At 33.2% G+C, this 25,222-nt stretch overlaps 1 protein-coding gene across 1 annotated transcript in view; it reads left to right on the top strand.

The window, feature by feature from the left end:
• The window catches only part of LOC114335227 (dipeptidase 1-like), a 63,604-nt gene extending 41,462 nt beyond the window's left edge, over positions 1-22,142 (top strand). The window contains exon 5 of the mRNA XM_050657067.1: positions 19,669-22,142. Coding sequence (XP_050513024.1) covers positions 19,669-19,916 — 248 coding nt within the window. The 3' untranslated portion in view covers positions 19,917-22,142. The remainder of the gene's footprint in view (positions 1-19,668) is intronic.
• The last annotated feature ends 3,080 nt before the right edge of the window (positions 22,143-25,222 follow it).

Here is a 25,222-nt window from a genome sequence, read left to right on the forward strand (position 1 = left end):
TTGGGCATGTCTCAGCTAGTAAGCTATTGTTCCATCTGGTGAATACTGCAAGGTGCGAATGTCTGTAACATGAGGATCACCGACTCTTTTACCTGGACGCAAAGATTTTACAAACTGTAGTTTACTAAAGTCCTTAAAAAATGTGTGGTCTATATAATGTATAAGGTCTTGGATTTTTACGTGCTGTCTTACAAATTTCGACGTAGTCAGCAGGTACGTTAATATTATTATGACGAAGTTTTCTTTCAATAGTCGAATGCATGGAATCTGCCTCCATCTGCGTGTGCCCTTTTTCGAGAAACTTTTGCTCAATCGTAATTTCTGATTCCATACATAGGTTTAGAATGGCGGTGGCTAGTGTTGAATTCCTATTCTGCGACGTACAACCATCACTGTAGCCATCTTTAGTTTTCATATCAAAAAATGTTAGATTATGTACTATCAGTTTAGTCTTAAAATATTGTGAGGAGATGTTTGTCTTTGGTGACAGTAAAACTGATTGTAAATCCATACATAATACGATATTCTCTGACTCCTTATCTCGATTTTTTGCCTCCCTGGCTTCCCTTTTTTTCTTGGTGTTCATTAAAGACATCATCAGGTAAGTTGCCATTTCGGTGTGCCACACATTTATCACACTCGTCTTTCTTAGGACGGTACAGCGAGAGGTCCATTTCTTCAAACACGTGGGAAAATGAAGCAATTGATAATGAACCCATTTGTTTTTCTTGACACCAGCTCTTATAGAATTGAAATATTGCTGCTTTGGATTTCCAGTTGGGCTCCAAATAAAGTTTGTCAGATGAAGACCGGCAGTAGTGTGACTCAACTTTTGACAGCTCAGAAAAAAACTGCCTTAAATTTTCTTTTATGTCCTTGTAACGCGCTGTATGCATTGTGATTTCATTGGAATTATTGTCGTCAGTTTTTGTTTGACTAGTCGCTTCTTTTCTCAACCAGTCAAGTACCATGTCCTCCTTCAGACAATGTGTGTTTAAAAACATCTGCTTACAAACTCTAATAAGTTGACCTTCCTTCTTCATGTAGTAAAGCATAGACTCCCTTCTTCTTGATGTTGTTGCATTTTGCCTGTTTCTATGTCTTTTTATAGCCGTTGGTTGTACTAAGAAGGACACATACATTTTTCTTTCGCTCCAGTTCATATTGGACCAAAATTTTGTAAATATTGCTTTCCTATCCTCCTCAGAAAACGTGTTACACTTAATGACGCTATTTTTTTTTTTTTGAAAGTTTACAGTTACAGGACTCTTTCAATCTTCTTTCTTCTCTTTCTATATTATAATCCCATCGGCCATTAATTTTTCTTTTTCCCAAATAAGCTTCTCCTTTTTCACGTTTTATTTTCTTCTTATTTTCAATCCAATTTTCTTTATTCAAAAGGTGTCGTTTCATTCTTCTTTTTTCTAGTGGGTCATCTTTATTTTGTTCTGCTTCTTGTGCTATTTCTCTTTCATTGTCAGCATCTTTTTCAGAAAAAGTCGTTGATTCTTGATCACTTTCAGGCACATAGTCAGGATCATCTTCAAACTCATCACCATTTTGAACTTCTGTTATTATATTTTTTTTATTAACATCTGACAAGCTATTACTTTTAGAGGGTAATAATATCACTTCCTCATCATTCTGTGGTATATATTTGGAATTATTTTCATCTTCACCTTCATTCTGAATTTCCATTATTACATTTTCCACAATTACTTCTGATGAGCTAAGAATAGTATTTTCAAACTCTAAAGTAACATTTTCTTCAATTGAAGTGCAAAAATTGTTTAATACTTCATCTCCTAGGTTACTTTCTGGCAACATTTGGTCAGAGTTCATCTTCATCATGTCTGTAATTTCTGGAATATCCAATAGTAACATTTCATCATCAACGTCACTGAAGAGGAATTTTTGAAAAGGCTTTTCATCATATGAAGAAAACAAGTTTGTAACATCACGTAGGGTTTTCTCATTATTAATGGCTTCAGCCATATTTTTCTCGAGTGCTTTGGGTTTGGTACATATTGTTGCATTATTTGCTTCTACATTTTGATGGCAACCGTTGCTTGCTTGGTTGGTTTCTTTATTGGCAATAGCTAACATAATTCTGTTGGTTCTGCTTTTAAAGATGTCCATTATGCCCTGTAAACAAAAACCATTGTCATGGTAATTGCTGAACCAATAGTAAAAGTTGAAAAAATGGTTAATTCTTGAAGAGGAGTTGAAAATCTTGAAGTCTCCCTTTAATATTTTATTATTTGCTTGGTCATACCTATACATATGTAGGTTATTTCTTTGCTATTGACCGAGAAATTTATTAATATTAGTGTAGGAAGACTTCAAGCTTTTCATTTCACTCAATAGTAAAAGGTATTAAGACGGAAAACCAGTTAAAAATAAGTAAAGTTGGTAAAAAAAAAAATTTTGATTTTCACAATATTCTGAGTATTATTGCTTTGATAACTGCTTATTATTTTGTCTTTTTTTTTATTAAAGAATTCTCTGGGAATATCTTCTAGAAGTATGACTCTTTAAATCCCTAATTATATATAGTAGGAAAATCCCTTAACTCCAACTTAATTCGATAATACACTAAATTCAAATTATATGCAAATCCCGTAACTCCATCCATTATTTTAAAGAGTTTATTTTAAGTCTAAAACTACATTTAATTATATTTAAAAGTTAAAACACAAATTAGGGACACTTACCTCATGTTATTCGCCCAAAATAAGTTTAAAAGATCGCCAACAACTCACAAAAAATAATATTTTACAAGACCAGCACACCTCGTGCTTGCAACGTAACGAACAATGGCGGATTTACGGAGTTTGCGCTGTGATTTCAGCCAGGTATGGACTTACGGATTTCGCAGATTCTATCGCAGATCATTTAAAAAAAAAATTGGAGTTACTGAAATTTCTTAGACAAATTCACTAATTTTTTTTGCGAACGATGGCGTTAACATGTCAAATTTGATCAAATGTGGACTTACGGGTTTTGCAGGTTAAGCCGACGAAAGCGATTAAAAATTTTGAAAATTGCGAAATCTGCCATTTTTAACCCTAAATCGGACATTTAACTAAAAATTTCAATATTGCCAAGGTAGTTAGATATTCTTTAAATATTGTTTGATGAAATCCCGAAGAGTTTTTTGAAATACAATATCGAAAACCCCTTTGTTTTTCAATTGCTAATCAAGCGGGCGCGACACTGTAGTATAATTGAGGACGTTTGAGTTTGCATAAATTCATTACCTCGAGAATGGGCAAATTTGAAGAGAAATCCTCAGACAGGTCGATTTTTATTCTTAAATTAGGACTTTTTGGCATAAATATAATATTAGTGACGTCATATATCTGGGCGTTGATGACGTAATCGATGATTTTTTTAAATGAGAGTAGGGGTTATGTGATAGCTCATTTGAAAGGTTATTTAATTCTCTATTTAGTAATATAAACATTATCATAATTATTTATACAGGGTGTACAAAAAATTTTTTTCTTCTTTTTGTCTAAATTAATTTAATAAAAGAAAATTTTTTGTACACCCTGTATAAATAATTATGTTAATGTTTATATTACTGTATATAGAATTTAACAACCTTTCAAATGAGCTATCACACAACCCCTACTCCCATTTAAAAAAATCATCGATTACGTCATCACGCCCAGATGGATGACGTCACTAGTATTATATATATGCCAAAAAGTCAAAATTTAAGAATAAAAATCGACCTGTCTGAGAATTTCTCTTCAAATTTGCCCATTCCCGAGGTAACGAATTTATGCAAACTCAAACGTCCTCACTTATACTACAGTGTCGCGCCCGCTTGATTAGCAATTAAAAACAAAGGGGTTTTCGATATTGTATTGCAAAAAACTCTTCGGGATTCCATCAATCAATATTTAAAGAATATCTACCTACCATGGCAATATTGAAATTTTTAGTTAAATGTCCGATTTAAGATTAAAAACGGCAGATTTCGCAATTTTCAAAATTTTTAATCGCTTATATAACAAAAACTATTAACCTAAGAGAAAAGTCACTAAAAACCTTTTCTGTTTGGAATGATTAAAAAAACCTAAAAAAATTTTGTTCGATGCAAAAAAAAATAATTTTACGAAAAACCCTCTCGCCTGGCAAGGTCTTACGCTCTTCAGAATCGCCTGACATTGTACACATTTCTTCTAAATGACTTACTCAAACACATACTTAAATTTAAACTTTACAGGAGAATGTTTATTTTTCCCCTAAACTATGCACTTTTCGATTCACCTGGTAGATACACGTGCACGGCTGATGCCTGCCAGGTCATGGTTTTTAGCCTTGGTGTTCTATGATTTATCACTATACAAATTTCTAGCCTTACAGAAATACCGTTAGTCGGAGGGTTCACTAGCTCTTAGACTATGTTTTATTCACATAGACCTGGATCCCGCGTACCAAAAAAATGTGATTAATAGCAAGCTGAAACTTTGTTAATAGCTTAACGGTGTCTAGTCGGACAAACTTTGATGTATGGGAACACTGGAACAGGAAAAGTTTTAATTGTGGAACAGGTTACAGGTTTCGAACGTCAGACTACGAAAACGTCCCATGTATTTTGTCGGACAGAACTTCCAATTTATTTGTTACCATTTCATTAAGCTCTCATGCAAAAATCAGACTGGTGTTTACCACCAACTGGGCATTTTAATGAGTAGAACACGAAGAACATGTCAAATGACAGTAATTATGTTGGTTAATAATAGCAGTCTGATTTTTGCATGAGAGTTTAATGAAAGTGTAACAAATCAATTGGATGTTCTGTCCGACAAAATACATGGGACGTTTTCGTAATCTAACGTTCCAAATTTTTAAACTGTTCCACAATTAAAGCTGTTTTAAACTGTTCCAGTGTTCCCGTACATCAAAGTTTTGTCCGACTAGACACCGTTAAGCTATTAACACATTTTCAGTTTGCTATTAGTCAACCTATTTTTGGTACGCGGGATCCAGATCTAGCACATAATACTATAAAAATACATTAAAGTTTCCTTCTTTCTTGTATGTCCTTAAAATTTGAGAGTGGGGCACTAATATTGTCAGCATATCTTTGCAGGAAATCCTTCAAAGAAAGACTTTTCCTTAAAAAATCTTCAGACAAATAAAATAATGTATAACTTATAATCGTGCAGAATGTAATGACCTTAATATACAGGGTGGCCGTAAGAAAACGAAACAAAGGTATTATCAGGAACTACAACATTTCTATTGCTTTCTCTAGGGTTCTATTGCTTTTCTCATAATGTTAGACCCAGTAGTACCTTTAATAGGAGAGTGCATATAGATTTTCACTTCAGAAAAAATCAAACAAGATAGAATTTTTGTAATTTCATTAAGAAATGTTTAATAAACAACATATCAAAAAGTTCTACTCAAGAAGTGGGTGCTTCATTTTTTATTAAACAAATGAACTACGAAGTTTGATGTTTTTTTAAATAACTCCAAAAATATAAATTTTAGAACAAAATTGAAAAATTAAGAAAACTTTACAAAAAAAAACCTTATGTAGGATTGTAAATAGTTTACCTTATATTTCAAATTCCCCTGTATATCATTTTCTTAATTATTAGTACGAGAACGGGATAAGGGTCTCGCACATATGGACGTTGGCCCAGATGTGCAGAACGAATTGGGGATTACGGCGACGGTAGCGGACTACTTTTAACTTTATAGTTTTAGTTTATTGGAAAAGGACGGCGGCGGGTCGGTACATGCTTTGAACCAATTTTAATTGGGTTCTTTCACAGGAAAAAAGGGATTAGCCTAAGAGGGTTTGTTTTAGCGTAAGGAACGAGAACGAATACATTAAGTCGATTTTTAGTTTCGAAGGAAAGAGGCTGTATTTGGGACAAACGAAAAGACGAAGTTTAAAACGTACCTATATATTGACAAGCCGGTCATATATTAAGTAGATAAACGCGATTGTTTCAAAGACATTTTCTTTTGTGAGAACTCGTAAAATTTTAGTCGCAATTACAACACTTTTACATTTCGTCAATTTAATAGTAGCAATAATTTAGTCACCTATTTTATTAATTAAAACTGTTAAACATCAAACGGACTTTTATTACGATTGCCTTTAAAGAAAACCTACATTTTGGAGGCTCAAACCGCGGATCTAAGAAAGACAATTTCGTTATAAAGTTCGCGAAATACCGTAAAGTGACGTGAAATTTAAAAAATCGGCTCAAGTGACGTGACGTAATTTTTGGAAATTGTTTATGACTGTTCGTGAAACGTGGAAACTGTTGGTGATTTTCGGACTTTTTTAAACTATTGGTTACTTTCATACTTTGGGAAACTGTTGGTGAATTGTTGTGTTGGTGGAGTAGCAGGCTAGTACAGTGTAGACGACGCTGTTAGGCAAATACGACGGCTGTTTGGGCAGTGACGACGACGACGACGAGATGCAATCATAGCAAGCAGTATTACCAAGGAGAATTCAGGTGTGTTTGTTCCAATATTTTAAAAGTAGTCAAGACACTTTGGTCTTGTGTCTGTAAATTAGAAATCTGACCAAAGATTATTTTTTCGAGGAACTGTGAACTGGAACTTTGACGATAAACAGTGAATGTTGCGAAAGAACTATCACAAATTATTTAACAATTAACTTTTTTTTGTTTTTCATTTTTTTTTTTGTTCATTTATTTTAATACATCATAACTTTGTTTCTATTTGTGGTAAATATTGATAATTTTGAAGTAAAAACGACTACAATTCTACAGTTCACAAGTACAATTTGCACACGGAAAAAAATAATCTAACTTTTTAGTTAAAAGATAATGTATCTTTTTATTTTTGTTTTTTTTATGTATTATTATTATATACCTTTTTAAAATGCAGTCTAAACAAACTCTTAACGATTTTCCAAAAATTAGTTTAAACCTTAGAAATTCGGCATTAAGTGCTGTTCAGGCGTTGCATGTTGTCGCATACGGGTATAAAGGGTTGCTGCGACAAACTAGGAAGAACTTGCGGAATTTCACAAAATTTTCGTAGGATAAAGAATCCGAGGCATATTCCACAAAAATAGAAGACGTGAAAAATAAACTAAGTAGGCCGGACTTAGTAGCAGTTTGCCATGTTTTAGTTCTGAACTACACTGGTTCAGAGGACGACGTGATTGAACGTATTTGTTCATTTTTGAACGACTTCAATCTTGAAGACGAGACTGACGATAAAGACGAAGACGCTAACGACGTTAATAGTGATAAAGACGCTTATCACGAAGACGAAGAAAAAGGTAAAGACGTTACCGACGACGATAGCGATAATGAGGATAATGACGTTAATAATGATAAAGACGCTTATCACGAAGACGAAGAGGAAGGTAAAGACGTTACCGACGACGATAGTAATCATGATGATAATAGGGAAGATAAAAGAACGGCGGATTTATTTACGAGGAATAGATCACAATCAAACCAAATGACGAGAGGCAGACTGAATGATTCATTTGCCTTAACTTTTAGAGACGTAGAAGAATTAGTCGAAAGTTACGAACCTGAAAAGAAAAAGACGACGGAAGCATACAACGACTTCTTTATAAAAAATAGTATTTTGTTTAAATATGAAGACGGCAAGGAAGTGTTAGTCATTCCGAAAAGAATGCAAACAGAAGTAATTAGAAGCTTACACGAGGTAGGACATTTTGCTGTAACAAAAACACAAGATTTGATTCAAAGAGAATGTTACATTCCAAATCTTAGAGAAAAAATCGAGCACTGCATAGGTAATTGCGTTAAATGTATACTTGGAGGCAAAAAAGAAGTTATAGAATGCGTGAAGAGACATCAAAAGGATTTTGGAAATCCGCTCCGTATAATATCTGACAGAGGTACCGCATTTACGGCGAAGGAATTCGAAGACTATTGCAAAAAGTGAACATATAAAACATGTAAAAATTACAACAGGCATAGTAAGAGGCAATGGACAAGTAGAACGCATCAATAGAACGTTAATCCCAGTATTAACTAAACTCAGTCTAGAGGAACCGACGAAGTGGTATAAACACATTCATAAATCACAACAGTTCTTTAATGCAACTTATCAAAGAAGCATAAATTCGACGCCGTTTGAAGTACTGTTCGGAACGAAGATGAAGAATAAAGAAGATCTGAGGATGAAGGAGATCATAGAACAGGAGATAATTAAACAATTTGATGAAGATAGAGAGATGCTGAGAAACGAGAGTCGACGTCAGTTAGTCAAAATTCAAGAGGAAAATAGACGCAGATATGATCTACGAAGAAAAAGGCCGAGGATGTATAAAAAGGGGGACTTAGTGGCAATCAAGAGAACACAGTTTGGTGGAGGACTCAAACTGCTGAAGAAATATTTTGGACCGCACGTGGTAGTACAAGTGAATCCAAATGACAGGTACGAGGTAAAGAAATCTGGATACCATGATGGACCTCAGAGCACTTCAACGTGTGCAGAGTACATGAAGCCGTGGATAGATAACTACATGGAATCCGAGTCGGATTCCGAACAGGATGGCCGATTGTAGGATTTTAAATAGTTTACCTTATATTTTAAATTCCCCTGTATATCATTTTTCTTAATTATTAGTACGAGAACGGGATAAGGGTCTCACACATATGGACGTTGGCCCAGATTTGCAGAACGAATTGGGGATTACGGCGACGGTAGTGGACTACTTTTTACTTTATAGTTTTAGTTTATTGGAAAAGGACGGCGGCGGGTCGGTACATACTTTGAACCAATTTTAATTGGGTTCTTTCACAGGAAAAAAGAGATTAGACTAAGAGGGTTTGTTTTAGCGTAAGGAACGAGAACGAATACATTAAGTAGATTTTTAGTTTCGAAGAAAAGAGGTTGTATTTGGGACAAATTAAAAGACGAAATTTAAAACGTACCTATATATTGACAAGCCGGTCATATATTAAGTAGATAAACGCGATTGTTTTAAAGACATTTTCTTTTGTAAGAACTCGCAAAATTTTAGTCGCAATTACAACACTTTTACATTTCGTCAATTTAATAGTATCAATAATTTAGTCATCTATTTTATTAATTAAAACTGTTAAACATTCAACGGACTTTTATTACGATTGTCTTTAAACGAATCCTACACTTATATAAAGAATTTTCTAAAATTAAATCTGTATCTTCTATAATTTTTATTTATAGCGCTAAAGTCACCCTTCTCACAAACATTGGCGCACTGTAAACTAGCGTACGGCGAAGTGCACGGTTGAGTTATTGTAATGTAATTCTTTAACTAATGGATCAAATGAAATTTTACAAATTGAACCTAAAAGAAAAATAATTAAGCTACCGTATGGTTATAATAAAAAGAAATAAAATGTATGGGCATAAGTACGGTAGGGGCGGAAAGTGAGCCTTACATGAATTTTGTTTAAAAATGATTTAAAAATGTGTAACTAATACAATTTTTCTTATAAAACCTCAATTTTGCACAACTTACTTTTCAAGCATCGTACTAAATGATGTTTCATTCAAAAAAAATCTCAAACATTTAAATCAAATGATATGACGTCTTAAAAATGTAATTTTTGAAATCTTCGTAGTTTTATAGAATTACCACTACTTTAAGACGGTATTACTCAAGTTTGAACAGATCTATTACAGTTTTATAAGTGCTTTTTTAAATCTTAGGATGTAATCTTTAAAATTCACTAAAGTGTTTTACTTTAGATATGAAATAGACTATTTCTTTTTAAGAAAATTATGAAAGATAACAAAAATGTAATACAAAAACCGAAAATTACCAGCTAAAAAATGTTTATATAAAGCGATCAAAACTTTTTTCTGTAAAACTTACCTAAAATACATTTAATAATAAACTTCAACAATAATAAATGTTCAGCAAAAAAAATTTTTTTAGCTCTTGTACATTATGTCTGCGTAACTTGGAACCTATTGATAACTTTTTTATTATCATTTTTACGAAAAAAAGTTATTCTTTATAAAATACTCTGCATAGTATATAATCTAACATGCAATCATCAAATATCAAATTTAATGAATTTTATACGAGTTATGTCAAAAAATATTAATTTCACTTAAGAGTAAAGTATCGTTAAATTTCACAATATCGAAAATTTTTATTAAGAAAAGTTGTTTGGAATTAAAAAATTTGTTTTAGTGTTCAAATACACCCTTCTAATTAAAATATTGTGAATAATAAAGGCACAACTCTTAAGAAAAATTCATATTTTTTACATACCCCGTATAAAATTAAAAACGTTTAATATCTGATGATTTTATCTTAGATTTTAGACCAGGGAGATCATTTTACGAAGAATAACTTTTTTTCATAAAAGTGATAATAAAATAGTTATCATAATTGTAATAAAATGATGATGAATATCCGTGATTTGAGAGAAAATTGAAAAAAAATTTCGATTAGAATAATGTAATTGTATATTTAAACATAGTTTTTTAATTTCAAACAACTTTTCATAATAGCGTTTTTGATATTCTGAAATATAAAGGTACTTTACTCTTTAACAATATTAATATTTTTGACACAACTCGTATAAAATTGATAAAATTTGATATCTGATGGTTGAGTTTTAGATTCTTGACTATCCAGAGCATTTTATGAAGAATAATTTTTTTCGTAAAATTGATAATAAAAAAGTTTTTCATGTGGTTCCTAGCTACGCAGACATACTGTATAAGAGCTTCTGTATAAGAATTTTCAAATTTTAATGCCATATTGGGATTCATTATAATCAAAAACAAAATAGAAACATATTTGATCAAAGTAAAATATGAATTTAACGACATTTTTAAAATTATTAATACAAAACAATTGTTATTGTTTAAACAATTAATAAACAATTAGCGGCCAAATCCGCGAGTAGAACTTTTTACTTTAACATGTATATAAACTAACAAAAAAAGTTTTAGAAAAATATAAGCTTGTTTGAATTTTTCCGAAACAATGCATGTTTTTGTTCTAATTGCACTCCCCTTTTTTCACAAGGTTTTTGTTCTTTTGTTTTTGGTTCTCTTAATCTTTTAATATTAATTATTCTATTTTTGTGTTTTTTTTAATTAACTGCAATTTAGTTCGTGACTACTATGGGGTTATAGTCTGAACCGATGTCCCCTCCAGGGTAAATTTTAGCAGAAAGTGTAGAATTACGAAGTCTTCTTATGAGGACAATCTGACAATATCAGTTTGATTTCGGATTATTTTATCTGTTCCATCCCCTCTAGGTTTCCATGTATACAGTCTTCTTGTTAGTACATTCTTTCTACTTCCATCTGGGGGAATTATTTCAAACGATCTTGACGTTTATTTCTTTTTCCTAGACCATATTCACCCACATATCCATCCACTCGTCCCTGGCTCACTTTGACGTTAAAGTCGCCCATTACTATTATAATGTGATGATTCTTCATTGATTTTACGACTTGTTCCAGGTCATGATAAAATGTGTTCATTTCATCATCATCTATCGTCGGTGTAATCGTCGTCATTTGTCATATGAATAAAATTGATTATACCTTTCTTAGACTGAAGTAATGAAAGAACTCTATCAGAATAAGGAGTTAAATGTATTACAGGGTAGTTGAACTTTTTGCAACTAAGAGAGCAACACCATAAATATCATTGATTGACCTCGTTGTTACTTGAATAATACATAGTTCTGTTAATTGTAATTTGTTTGCCTGACCCAGCCCCTGCATGCCACTGAACCTAGAACAATAATTTGGAGGTTCTCCATTTGAAGGAGTAGCTTTGCTAATTTATATCTTACATATAGATTTCTGACATTCCAGGTTGCTACTTTCAATGTGTTAACATTAAAAACACTAGAATCTCTTCTAGTTTATGACCTGGAAGGCCCTGTGAAAAACAGTAATTCCTTTCCTGCACTATCTTCGATTTCACGGTCCATAATCAGTAATTTTGTTTACTTTGTTTGACTTTTGCTATTCATGATTCAACTTGGGGTACTCTTCGATGCTTTAATACATATAGACTTCTGACAATCCAGGTTTCTATTTTCAATGTCTTAACATTAAATGCACAGGGATTTCCTCTAATTTACGACCTGGGAGACTATTTGATATACAAAATCTTCTCCTCTTCCGGATCTTGGATTTCGTGGTCCATAATTATTAGTAACTTTGTTTACTTTATTTGACATTTGCTATTCAGGAATCTACTAGTTGTACTCAACTAGTTTTGAAAGCGGTGGTTTCCCCTGTGTTTACTTCATAGTTAAAGTTATGTCGTTGATCTTGGTTCATCTACTTTCGAGATCGATTTCTCAAATTGTTATATGCTGTCATTATTTTCCCCCATAACTCTAAAAATATCGACCGCACGAAAAAAATTGTAATGAAAGAAATTATAGAAAATCACATTTTCAACAATTTCAATTCTTATATTTTTTGTCGAGAAGTTGAAAATAGCGGAGATATAGTTCAGAGAAATAAGGAAAAAAATATTCTGTTGGTGACACAACCCCCTCCAGGCCGAAACCAAATTTTTTGAGTAGAATGGATATCTATAATAATAACCTATTATGTTTTCTGCAGTCGATTTTGATGATATACATACATAGTTATAAACAAATAAAGATAAAAAAACGGTAAATTTTCGCTTTTTTCGTCTATTACCAAAAAGTTAAGAATTTTAAACAAATTTGAAAGTAAGAAACTCATAAATCGTATAAAAAACTTCAATATGGCGTTAGCTGAATATGTCTATCCTTATTGGTTGCTTAGAAAATTGCAAAATAAATAATAAATTTTGAGCTTTTAACAATATTCACAACTTATGTAAAAATTAACTTACATAGAACCTTCTTATTACACGGAATGCTGAGACTTCTGGTGCTTAAATCATACCCTAAATTTGAAAAAAATTGGTCAAATAGTTTAAAAGTTAAAAGATGAAGTTTTCGATCCTAATAGCATAATTAATAATATTTAGAAAATATTATTACTAAAAGATTTTTAAATCGGAAACTTATTGGTCCATTTCCTTGGTAACACCTCCAAGGCTTCTAAAATTTGCAAGCCAAATGGATGCTCAAGCAAAGAAGACAAGAGGGAATTCAAAAAACTTACAATTCACGACCCCGTCTGTTCAGCTGGTAAATTCCAACAGAAAATGGACCTAGTTACTCGAAGGAGTAAAGACCAATATAAAAATAAAATAAAAATTTTATTTTTGATTCAGTTGCAATGCGAAGGCAAAACAATCTTACGTTTCAATTAGAATACGGAGCGTAGTCCAGTCCCTTGAATCGCGATTTTCGGCTCTTATTGGAGCCTCATCGGAAAGAACGTAGGCTTGTTCTCCATAACCCAATTGATCCGTACTGAGAGGTTTTCCCACCCATTGCAACTGAAGTGAAAATATTAGGTGACTAGCGTCATTTGGCAATTAAAAGATGAAGTTTTCGATCCTAATAGCATTATTAATAATATTTAGAAAATATTAAAATATTACTAAAAGATTTTTAAATCGAAAACTTATTGGTCCATTTCCTTGGTAACACCTCCAAGGCTTCTAAAATTTGCAAGCCAAATGGATGCTGAAGCGAAGAAGACAAGAGGGAATTCAAAAAACTTACAATTCACGACCCCGTCTGTTCAGCTGGTAAATTATAACAGAAAATGGACCTAGTTACTCGAAGGAGTAAAGACCAATATAAAAATAAAATAAAAATTTTATTTTTAATTCAGTTGCAATGCGAAGGCAAAACAATCTTACTTTTCAATTAGAATACGGAGCGCAGTCCAGTCCCTTGAATCGCGATTTTCGGCTCTTATTGGAGCCTCATCGGAAAGAACGTAGACTTGTTTTCCATATCCCAATTGATCCGTACTGAGAGGTATTCCCATACATTGCAACTGAAGTGAAAATATTAGGTGACTAGCGTCATCTGGCAATTAAAATATGAAGTTTTCGATCCTAATAGCATTATTAATAATATTTAGAAAATATTAAAATATTACTAAAAGATTTTTAAATCGAAAACTTATTGGTCCATTTCCTTGGTAACACCTTCTAAAATTTGCAAGCCAAATGGATGCTGAAGCGAAGAAGACAAGAGGGAATTCAAAAAACTTACAATTCACGACCCCCCACGATTTATATTGGTCTTTACTCCTTCGAGTTACTAGGTCCATTTTCTGTTGGAATTTACCAGCTGAACAAACGGGGTCGTGAATTGTAAGTTTTTTGAATTCCCTCTTGTCTTCTGCGCTTCAGCATCCATTTGGCTTGCAAATTTTAGAAGCCTTGGAGGTGTTACCAAGGAAATGGACCAATAAGTTTTCGATTTAAAAATCTTTTAGTAATATTTTAATATTTTCTAAATATTATTAATAATGCTATTAGGATCGAAAACTTCATCTTTTAATTGCCAGATGACGCTAGTCACCTAATATTTTCACTTCAGTTGCAATGGGTGGAAAAACCTCTCAGTACGGATCAATTGGGATATGGAGAACAAGCCTACGTTCTTTCCGATGAGGCTCCAATAAGAGCCGAAAATCGCGATTCAAGGGACTGGACTGCGCTCCGTATTCTAATTGAAAAGTACGATTGTTTTGCCTTCGCATTGCAACTGAATTAAAAATAAAAATAAAATTTTTATTTTATTTTTATATTGGTCTTTACTCCTTCGAGTAACTAGGTCCATTTTCTGTTGGAATTTACCAGCTGAACAGACGGGGTCGTGAATTGTAAGTTTTTTGAATTCCCTCTTGTCTTCTTCGCTTCAGCATCCATTTGGCTTGCAAATTTTAGAAGCCTTGGAGGTGTTACCAAGGAAATGGACCAATAAGTATTCGATTTAAAAATCTTTTAGTAATATTTTAATATTTACTAAATATTATTAATAATGCTATTAGGATCGAAAACTTCATCTTTTAATTGCCAGATGACGCTAGTCACCTAATATTTTCACTTCAGTTGCAATGGGTGGGAAAACCTCTCAATACGGATCAATTGGGATATGGAGAACAAGCCTACGTTCTTTCCGATGAGGCTCCAATAAGAGCCGAAAATCGCGATTCAAGGGACTGGACTGCGCTCCGTATTCTAATTGAAAAGTACGATTGTTTTGCCTTCGCATTGCAACTGAATTAAAAATAAAAATAAAATTTTTATTTTATTTTTATATTGGTCTTTACTCCTTCGAGTAACTAGGTCCATTTTCTGTTGGAATTTACCAGCTGAACACACGGGGTCGTGAATTGTAAGTTTTTTGAATTCCCTCTTGTCTTCTTCGCTTCAGCATCCATTTGGCTTGCAAATTTTAGAAGCCTTGGAGGTGTTACCAAGGAAATGGACCAGTAAGTTTTCGATTTAAAAATCTTTTAGTAATAATATTTTCTAAATATTATTAATAATGCTATTAGGATCGAAAACTTCATCTTTTAATTGCCAGATGACGCTAGTCACCTAATATTTTCACTTCAGTTGCAATGGGTGGGAAAACCTCTGGGTACGGATCAATTGGGATATGGAGAACAAGCCTACGTTCTTTTCGATGAGGCTCCAATAAGAACCGAAAATCGCGATTCAAGGGACTGGACTGCGCTCCGTATTCTAATTGAAAAGTACGATTGTTTTGCCTTCGCATTGCAACTGAATTAAAAATAAAAATAAAATTTTTATTTTATTTTTATATTGGTCTTTACTCCTTCGAGTAACTAGGTCCATTTTCTGTTGGAATTTACCAGCTGAACAGACGGGGTCGTGAATTGTAAGTTTTTTGAATTCCCTCTTGTCTTCTTCGCTTCAGCATCCATTTGGCTTGCAAATTTTAGAAGCCTTGGAGGTGTTACCAAGGAAATGGACCAATAAGTTTTCGATTTAAAAATCTTTTAGTAATATTTTAATATTTTCTAAATATTATTAATAATGCTATTAGGATCGAAAACTTCATCTTTTAATTGCCAGATGACGCTAGTCACCTAATATTTTCACTTCAGTTGCAATGGGTGGAAAAACCTCTCAGTACGGATCAATTGGGATATGGAGAACAAGCCTACGTTCTTTCCGATGAGGCTCCAATAAGAGCCGAAAATCGCGATTCAAGGGACTGGACTGCGCTCCGTATTCTAATTGAAAAGTACGATTGTTTTGCCTTCGCATTGCAACTGAATTAAAAATAAAAATAAAATTTTTATTTTATTTTTATATTGGTCTTTACTCCTTCGAGTAACTAGGTCCATTTTCTGTTGGAATTTACCAGCTGAACAGACGGGGTCGTGAATTGTAAGTTTTTTGAATTCCCTCTTGTCTTCTTCGCTTCAGCATCCATTTGGCTTGCAAATTTTAGAAGCCTTGGAGGTGTTACCAAGGAAATGGACCAGTAAGTTTTCGATTTAAAAATCTTTTAGTAATAATATTTTCTAAATATTATTAATAATGCTATTAGGATCGAAAACTTCATCTTTTAATTGCCAGATGACGCTAGTCACCTAATATTTTCACTTCAGTTGCAATGGGTGGGAAAACCTCTGGGTACGGATCAATTGGGATATGGAGAACAAGCCTACGTTCTTTTCGATGAGGCTCCAATAAGAACCGAAAATCGCGATTCAAGGGACTGGACTGCGCTCCGTATTCTAATTGAAAAGTACGATTGTTTTGCCTTCGCATTGCAACTGAATTAAAAATAAAAATAAAATTTTTATTTTATTTTTATATTGGTCTTTACTCCTTCGAGTAACTAGGTCCATTTTCTGTTGGAATTTACCAGCTGAACAGACGGGGTCGTGAATTGTAAGTTTTTTGAATTCCCTCTTGTCTTCTTCGCTTCAGCATCCATTTGGCTTGCAAATTTTAGAAGCCTTGGAGGTGTTACCAAGGAAATGGACCAATAAGTTTTCGATTTAAAAATCTTTTAGTAATATTTTAATATTTTCTAAATATTATTAATAATGCTATTAGGATCGAAAACTTCATCTTTTAATTGCCAGATGACGCTAGTCACCTAATATTTTCACTTCAGTTGCAATGGGTGGAAAAACCTCTCAGTACGGATCAATTGGGATATGGAGAACAAGCCTACGTTCTTTCCGATGAGGCTCCAATAAGAGCCGAAAATCGCGATTCAAGGGACTGGACTGCGCTCCGTATTCTAATTGAAAAGTACGATTGTTTTGCCTTCGCATTGCAACTGAATTAAAAATAAAAATAAAATTTTTATTTTATTTTTATATTGGTCTTTACTCCTTCGAGTAACTAGGTCCATTTTCTGTTGGAATTTACCAGCTGAACAGACGGGGTCGTGAATTGTAAGTTTTTTGAATTCCCTCTTGTCTTCTTCGCTTCAGCATCCATTTGGCTTGCAAATTTTAGAAGCCTTGGAGGTGTTACCAAGGAAATGGACCAGTAAGTTTTCGATTTAAAAATCTTTTAGTAATAATATTTTCTAAATATTATTAATAATGCTATTAGGATCGAAAACTTCATCTTTTAATTGCCAGATGACGCTAGTCACCTAATATTTTCACTTCAGTTGCAATGGGTGGGAAAACCTCTGGGTACGGATCAATTGGGATATGGAGAACAAGCCTACGTTCTTTTCGATGAGGCTCCAATAAGAACCGAAAATCGCGATTCAAGGGACTGGACTGCGCTCCGTATTCTAATTGAAAAGTACGATTGTTTTGCCTTCGCATTGCAACTGAATTAAAAATAAAAATAAAATTTTTATTTTATTTTTATATTGGTCTTTACTCCTTCGAGTAACTAGGTCCATTTTCTGTTGGAATTTACCAGCTGAACAGACGGGGTCGTGAATTGTAAGTTTTTTGAATTCCCTCTTGTCTTCTTCGCTTCAGCATCCATTTGGCTTGCAAATTTTAGAAGCCTTGGAGGTGTTACCAAGGAAATGGACCAATAAGTTTTCGATTTAAAAATCTTTTAGTAATAATATTTTCTAAATATTATTAATAATGCTATTAGGATCGAAAACTTCATCTTTTAATTGCCAGATGACGCTAGTCACCTAATATTTTCACTTCAGTTGCAATGGGTGGGAAAACCTCTGGGTACGGATCAATTGGGATATGGAGAACAAGCCTACGTTCTTTTCGATGAGGCTCCAATAAGAACCGAAAATCGCGATTCAAGGGACTGGACTGCGCTCCGTATTCTAATTGAAAAGTAAGATTGTTTTGCCTTCGCATTGCAACTGAATTAAAAATAAAATTTTTATTTTGTTTTGTTTAAAAAGTTATTTAATTTGTTTATCCCAAATTAATTTTTTTGCAACGCTTAAGTCAGAAAATAATGAAATTACAGTAATACTTTGGATAGTTTATGAAAGAAGAAGATTTACACTGTTAATTTAATTTTAAAAAATGACAAAAATAATTCTAAATATTGCAAAATTATTTTGCAAGAACATGTGAATTAAAAATAGGGGGGGCCTAACTTCGTCCCTAATTGTCCTAGGTCCTAATTGGTCCCTAATTGTCCTTCGTCCCCTTTTATTTCTAAATGTGTATAAAAATTCAGTCTTTCTAAATATGAAAAAATAATTTTTCTACGGGTAACGGTTAAAAAGTTATTCTAATTGTTTATAAGTAAGCAAAAAATCGACATATTTTTCAAAATAATTTTACACTGTTTAAAATTACTTTTTGTCATTTTTTTAAATAAGTTAATAGTATAAATGTTCTTCTTTCATAAAATCTCCGAAGTGTTATTGTAAGCTCATAATTTTCTGACTTAACAGCGTTGTAAAAAAATGAATTTGGGATAAACCAACTAAATAACTTTTAAACTATTTCACCAATTGCTGTGAAATTTACAATATAATTTAAGCACAATAAATCTCAGCATTCCGTGTAATAAGAAGGTTCTAACTTAAATTTTACATAATTTATACACATTTATAAAATCTCAAAATTTATGACTTCTTTTGCAATTTTCTAAGCAACAAATAAGGATAGACATATTCAGCGAACGCCATATTGAAGCTTTTTATATGGTTCATCAGTTTCTTATTTCCAAATTTGTTTAGAATGCTTTACTTTTTGGCAATAGACGAAAAAAGCGAAAATTTACTATTTTTTGATATTCGTTTGTTAATAATTATGTATATCATCAAAATCGGCTGCAGGAAACAGATAGGTTATTAATATAGATGTCCATACTACTCAAAAAATTTTGTTTGGGCCTAGGGGGATGCGTCACGAGAAAAATCTTATTTCTCTGGACTAATAGTGAGCGAGCAAAAGCGGTTCCCGTTTAAAATCAAAATGACGGCTAACGCAACGGCGGAATTCAGTCAAGATTTTAAATTTACACTACTATTATTGACCCTCCCTAAAGATAATAAAAATAAAATTTGGGCAGCTTAGCATGCAAGGTTAGGACTGTTATTCATCTAACCCGACTGGAGTATCCCTGCTATCTTTGTTATCTACATCTACATGCCACATACGGAAATTGATGTAAGGAAAAAAGTTGGGAGTCTCCTTAAAATGAAGCTACTCACGAAAAACTAGCTTGTTAGTAGTAAATGATGAAAATAGTCCTGGGATCCTTGACTAGTAGTTTATAGCACCTTACTGAAAATCATGTTTCTGCTTTAATATATTATCTACTAAAATAATTACTGTTGTTCCTAGGATACGACGGAATTAACATGACACCGAGCGGTCTAGAAGACGTCTCAAAGTACCCTTACCTATTCGCCGAACTTCTGGCCGACCCTTCATGGACCGAAAAAGATGTTATCTCTTTAGCAGGCTTGAATTTGCTGAGAGTATTCGAACAAGTGGAAGAAATTAGAGACAAGTCGAAGAAACAAGAGATTCTTCCGCTCGAAGACAACATTCCACCTATGCATAATCCCTGCTCTTCTTTATACTCTTGACGACGGTTGTACAGGTTTTTAGGATATCAAAGGTTAAATAAACTGTTTAAATTATCGTTTGACTAAAATATGTGTATATTATTGCGACAATATTTTCGATCGGTAAATCGTATATTAAAGTAAACGTTTTGGTATATACTAAAAATGTGTGTGGTTCATTAAATCGATCTTTGCTTGATTGAAAAATACTATAAACTAAAGTTTTCTAAATCAAATTAATATATTAAACCACATTATTCGACAGAAGTTTATGTGCCATTTTTTCTCTCCTCTTTATGTGATAAAAGATAATATGTTTTAAAACATTTTGGAACATGGATCTTTCCCTTATGTTACTGGATATTTTTCCGTATGTTTGGAGTTATCTTAACAGTCTTCTTCTCCTTAATGTGCCTATCCGTGAAGAAAGTTGGCGATCATCATCGCAATCTTGTTTTGTCTGCAGCAATGTGGAAAAGCTGTGCATGCAAAAGCTGCAGAGATGTTAAGTTGAACCAGGTTTTGAGGTTCTTTAACCAGGATGTTCTTCTTCTTCCTGGACCTCGTTTTCCAAATATTTTTCCTAGTAGATATGGCTTGCAGGGATTGTAGATTATCTTTACTGGCAACTATCAGGATAGCATCATCTACATAACAAAGTTTTCTTATCCAACGGTTGCACATCTTAACCTTCGTTTACACTTTCAATCAGTTGGTCCATTATTATGTTAGAAAGAAATAGGATAAGGCTATCTACCTGCCTGATGTGATAACTAAACTGTAAGTTATGTTCTTATTCTTGTGTTATTATTAATATTAACTTATATTACTAGGTTTATATGATACTTGTTAACACTCTTTTGATTTAATCAGTCAACTACACCCTAAAGCTTTACACTGTCAAAAATGCTTGCTTCAGATCTACAAAACATGTGTACATCACCTCATTGAATTTCTCCTTTCAATTAAAATAGGCTAAATATTACTTCTATCGTGGATCTATAGGTCTTCAACATTACATCTTTAAATTACAGAATTAAAAGAGAAAAAAAATACAGATAACCAGCTTTGCATGAATTATTATTATGTATTTATTATGAACATTTCCACCAATACAGATCATGTACTACAGATGTAGTACAGATCATGTCGGTCAAAATTTAGAAAACGCTGGTTTACAATGTCGATGTAAAAATTCGTTTTTTGGCGGGCCACCTTAACTAATCGAGGTGTAAATTTGACTTTCTTAGAATATATCCAATTAATTTTGTTTCTACAGTACATTAACAGTCACAATAGATCTTTTTTTAGACAATTAATAATAGTTTCGCATTGTAAAGTTTCTCTTAATAATTCTGTTCTTTTAGAATATTTTTGTGTACTTAATTAGAATTCAACTTTTATTTGTTCCATTATCACTCCTATTTGTAATCGGCTTCGATATAAGTGTTCTGAAAGCAGAAATAGAGGCGGTGATAAAAAAGTTCAAATTCAGAAAAACAGCAGGAGAAGATGAAGCAAGAATGAGACACGCAAAGAAATGGGAGATGTACGGATTGAAATAGATAATGCTTAGAATCTGCAATGAAATCTGGAATACTGGAAATTGGAAAAATGACTGGTATAAGCCCACTTTTATTCCTATATATATATAAATAAAGTTTCACCGACAGATTGCAACAATTACTATACAGTAGCATGCAGTAGCAATATCCCATGCGAACGAAGTATTCCTTACCATTATCAATGAAAGACTAAAATCAGTACGCTTACCACAGATTCCCCAAGAACAAAGCGGATTCATCGCAGGTAGGGACAGAGGAGAGCACAGTCTTAATATTCGTCAAATTAAAAAAAAATCCCGAAAATTGATGAAAAATGTGGCATATACTTAGGTAACAATTTCTTTTTTCGATCCTATATCTATATTTTCATATATTTCTATAAAACAAATATAAAAATAATTAAAATCTCTGAAAAATTAAGGTGATTCGCCAAAACAGGTTAATATCATTCCATTTTAATTATTATAAAAAATACCACAAACTTTCACATTTCCTAATTATAAGAACATGAATCATAACTTTTTTTGAGTATATTGAAAATCAAATAAACAAGATCTGCTCTGCCGTGCTAGGCCCAAAGGCGGTAACTAACATTTGAAAAAATGGTGGCAAAATCGATTTCAAAATTGAATGCTACAATTTTGGCCCGTTAGGGATTTATGGACTAGCTAATAGATTTAATGCATGGATATATGCTCCAGTTTATTTAAGTTGTTTTTGGGGTATATCGTTAAGAATTGGTCTTTGTTTCAGATGTTTTCTTATATACCTATATATTTCTAATCATTTTATGTTTGATTTTGGTAATATTCTAAAAATATCAATTTTCCAGTAACCAGCAACTTATATTTCGTTTGGTAATTCAATTTCCAAATCTCGCTTCCGTGTATGAGTGAGCTTTTAACGAGAAAACTATAAAGATCATTACTTATTCTAAAGGTAATCATATCTTTACGCTTTCCACTGTTGTGGATACATGTTCTTAAGTGATTATATATATATATATATATATATATATATATATATATATATATATATATAATATCGGTTTACAACGTTCTTCGACGTCTTCCGATTTCCAATCTCCATCTCGTTCTGTCATTCCATAGATCATCCTCGAGTTATCTGTCCCTGATTTCTCTATCAACTCCTTCTCTCCAACTTCTTCTAGGCCTTCCTGGTCTGCGCCTTCCTCTTGGTTGCCATTCGAGGATTTGTCTCGGTATTCTATTCTCCGGCATTCTCCTTACGTGTCCGTACCAGCTGAGTTGTTTCGTCCTGATGTCGTCAGCAATAGTATGTGTAACCCCCATGACTCTCGGACTCTCTCGTTTGTTATTCCGTCGCGTCTAGATATTCCCGCCGAACGGCGCCAGAAGTCCATTTCTGTTGCTCTAAGCATTTTCTCTGTTCTGTCTTTTAGAGGCCAAACTTTGCATTCATATATTGTGATGCTTTTTATTATAGTGGTATAATATATTCTTTTTTTTTTATTTTTCTTAGAAATAGTTTTATCCCACAGTACGCTGTTCAGTAAGGATATGCCTTTCCTTCCCTGTATATTTCGTTTCTTAATAGCTGCATCTAATTTTCCGTCTTGAGTGATCTTTACTCCCAGGTATTTGTAGTCTTCACATAATTTTATTTCTTGATATTCCTCTACTCGGAGGCTATGTTGGTCTCCTCCGATACTCATGTATTCAGCTTTTTCCATATTCACTTCTAGGCCCCACTCTGTAAACTCTTCTAATAGTTTTCGCATCTTGTAACTAAGATCTTCAGAGTCCTGTGCGATGATCACCTGGTCATCCGCAAAGCACAGCGTGTACAAAGTTGAGTCCATTAGTGGTATGCCCATATTCGTATATTTTTTCTTCCATTTGTTGAGTGCTGCTTCGAGGTATATTTTGAATAGTGTTGGTGAGATACAGCACCCTTGCCTTAGTCCTTTAGTTACTGTGAATCCAGGTGTTATGAGATTTCCCGTTTTAATTCTTGTTGTTTGTTGGTAGTACAACGTTTTTACGGCTTCAAACAATTCTATATTTACATTTGTTTTCTCCAGTGCCTCCCATAATTTAACCAGAGGGACACTATCATACGCTTTTCTAAGGTCTACAAACATCAGATGGACTTCTTGGCCACGAGCAACTTTCTTTTCAATTATCTGAGTAATGGAGAAAACATGATCTATTGTAGATCAATCTGCGCGAAAACCAGCCTGTTCTTCGGCTTCCATATTTTGGTATTCTTCCTCTATTAGATTTTTAATAAGTTTTCCATATATTCTGCTGATAATACTAGTGGCTGCAATTCCTCTATAGTTTTCAGGTTTTGATTTATCTCACTTTTTGTGGATAGTGCTCAGATATGACTCTGTGACTCTTTTCATTCTTCAGGTATTACATGGTTATTCAAGCATTGCTGGAAAAGTTGTCTTAGCCGCTTAATTAGAACTTTAAGTCCATATTTGATGAGTTCCGGAGCTATATTTCCTGGGCCTGGTGATTTGCTATTCTTCAACTGTTTGCATATGGTTTCGACTTCTCTCTCATTTTCTCTGATTGGCGATCCTATCAACCTGACGCCTTGTATACCGTTGGATTGTATTTGTTTGAAGGGCTCTCTTGTCTCTGTTAGTAAATCTTCAAAGTATCCTTCCCAAGTTTGTGGTGATATGGACTGAATAAGACTTAAGTGATTATATGATTATAATTTTTACAAATTTTTAGTGCATCTTAGTTATTTATTTCTTCGTTTCTAGTTTGTTATTCTACAAGTGGTCATTCAGTTTTATTAACATTAAATATTTTTTTTTCCTTTTTTTCTTTTTTTATTTTTTCTGATTTGTTCTTCACTAGTGAGATCTGCATCAACATTTTCAGCTGTTTTATGTGTGTGTGGTGTGTGTGTTTTAGTCGACAAAAATCTTGTTTTACTTTGGATAATATTCAGTTCCATTGGTTCTGCTACCAATGTTGTGATTGTTCTCTGGTTCTTGTAATTCTGTCCACTTCGTGTTAAAATATAGTACCTCTGCTATCTAAGTTGGCTTCTTGAATGATCCTTTTAAAGACTATGTTGAAGAACTGACATGTTAACACGTAGCTTTGTCCAAATCCTTTATGTATTTAAAAGGGAGTATTCTATTCCTCCTGGAAGCCGTCTGTTATAAGCTGGTAGTATCGCAGCCAACTGGTTTATCTTCCATTCCTTCATGAAACCCATTCTAGGATTTTAGTACCTTGTATCAGCCTATACAGGTCTAGTAGATGAAAACCAAACTATAGTTGGAGTCACTTCGTTATCTCCAAAAAAAGTTTTCTGCCTGCAATCCAGTGCCTAGTAGTTATTCAAGATATGATTGACTGGTTCAGGTACTCTGCTGCAAAATCTGCAGCAAAACTCTCCATGAAACAGTTTCTATTTGCTGTTGTAAGGTGAAAAGTACGTCAGTCATGGATCTCTTGATTTTAAATTCTTATTTTTTTTTCAATATACCAATTACATTATAGTTAGTTCTTCTTCTTCATCTTCTTATTGTGTCGTTTTCTAACGAAGATTGGCGATCACTTCTTTAAACGCTTCTCTATCTTTTGCAACGTGAAATATCTGTTCAACAGCGAGATTAGTCCAATATCTGATATTTTTCAGCCAAGATTACTTCTTTTTTCCCAAGTCTTACCTTCCCTTTACTCTTCCTTGCATAATGACGTGTACCAGAGAGTATTTATCGTTTCGAAGTATGTGGCACAGATACGA

Source organism: Diabrotica virgifera, chromosome 7 (genome assembly GCF_917563875.1).
Source record: "Diabrotica virgifera virgifera chromosome 7, PGI_DIABVI_V3a".
In the NCBI taxonomy this organism is placed as follows: Eukaryota; Metazoa; Arthropoda; class Insecta; order Coleoptera; family Chrysomelidae; genus Diabrotica; species Diabrotica virgifera.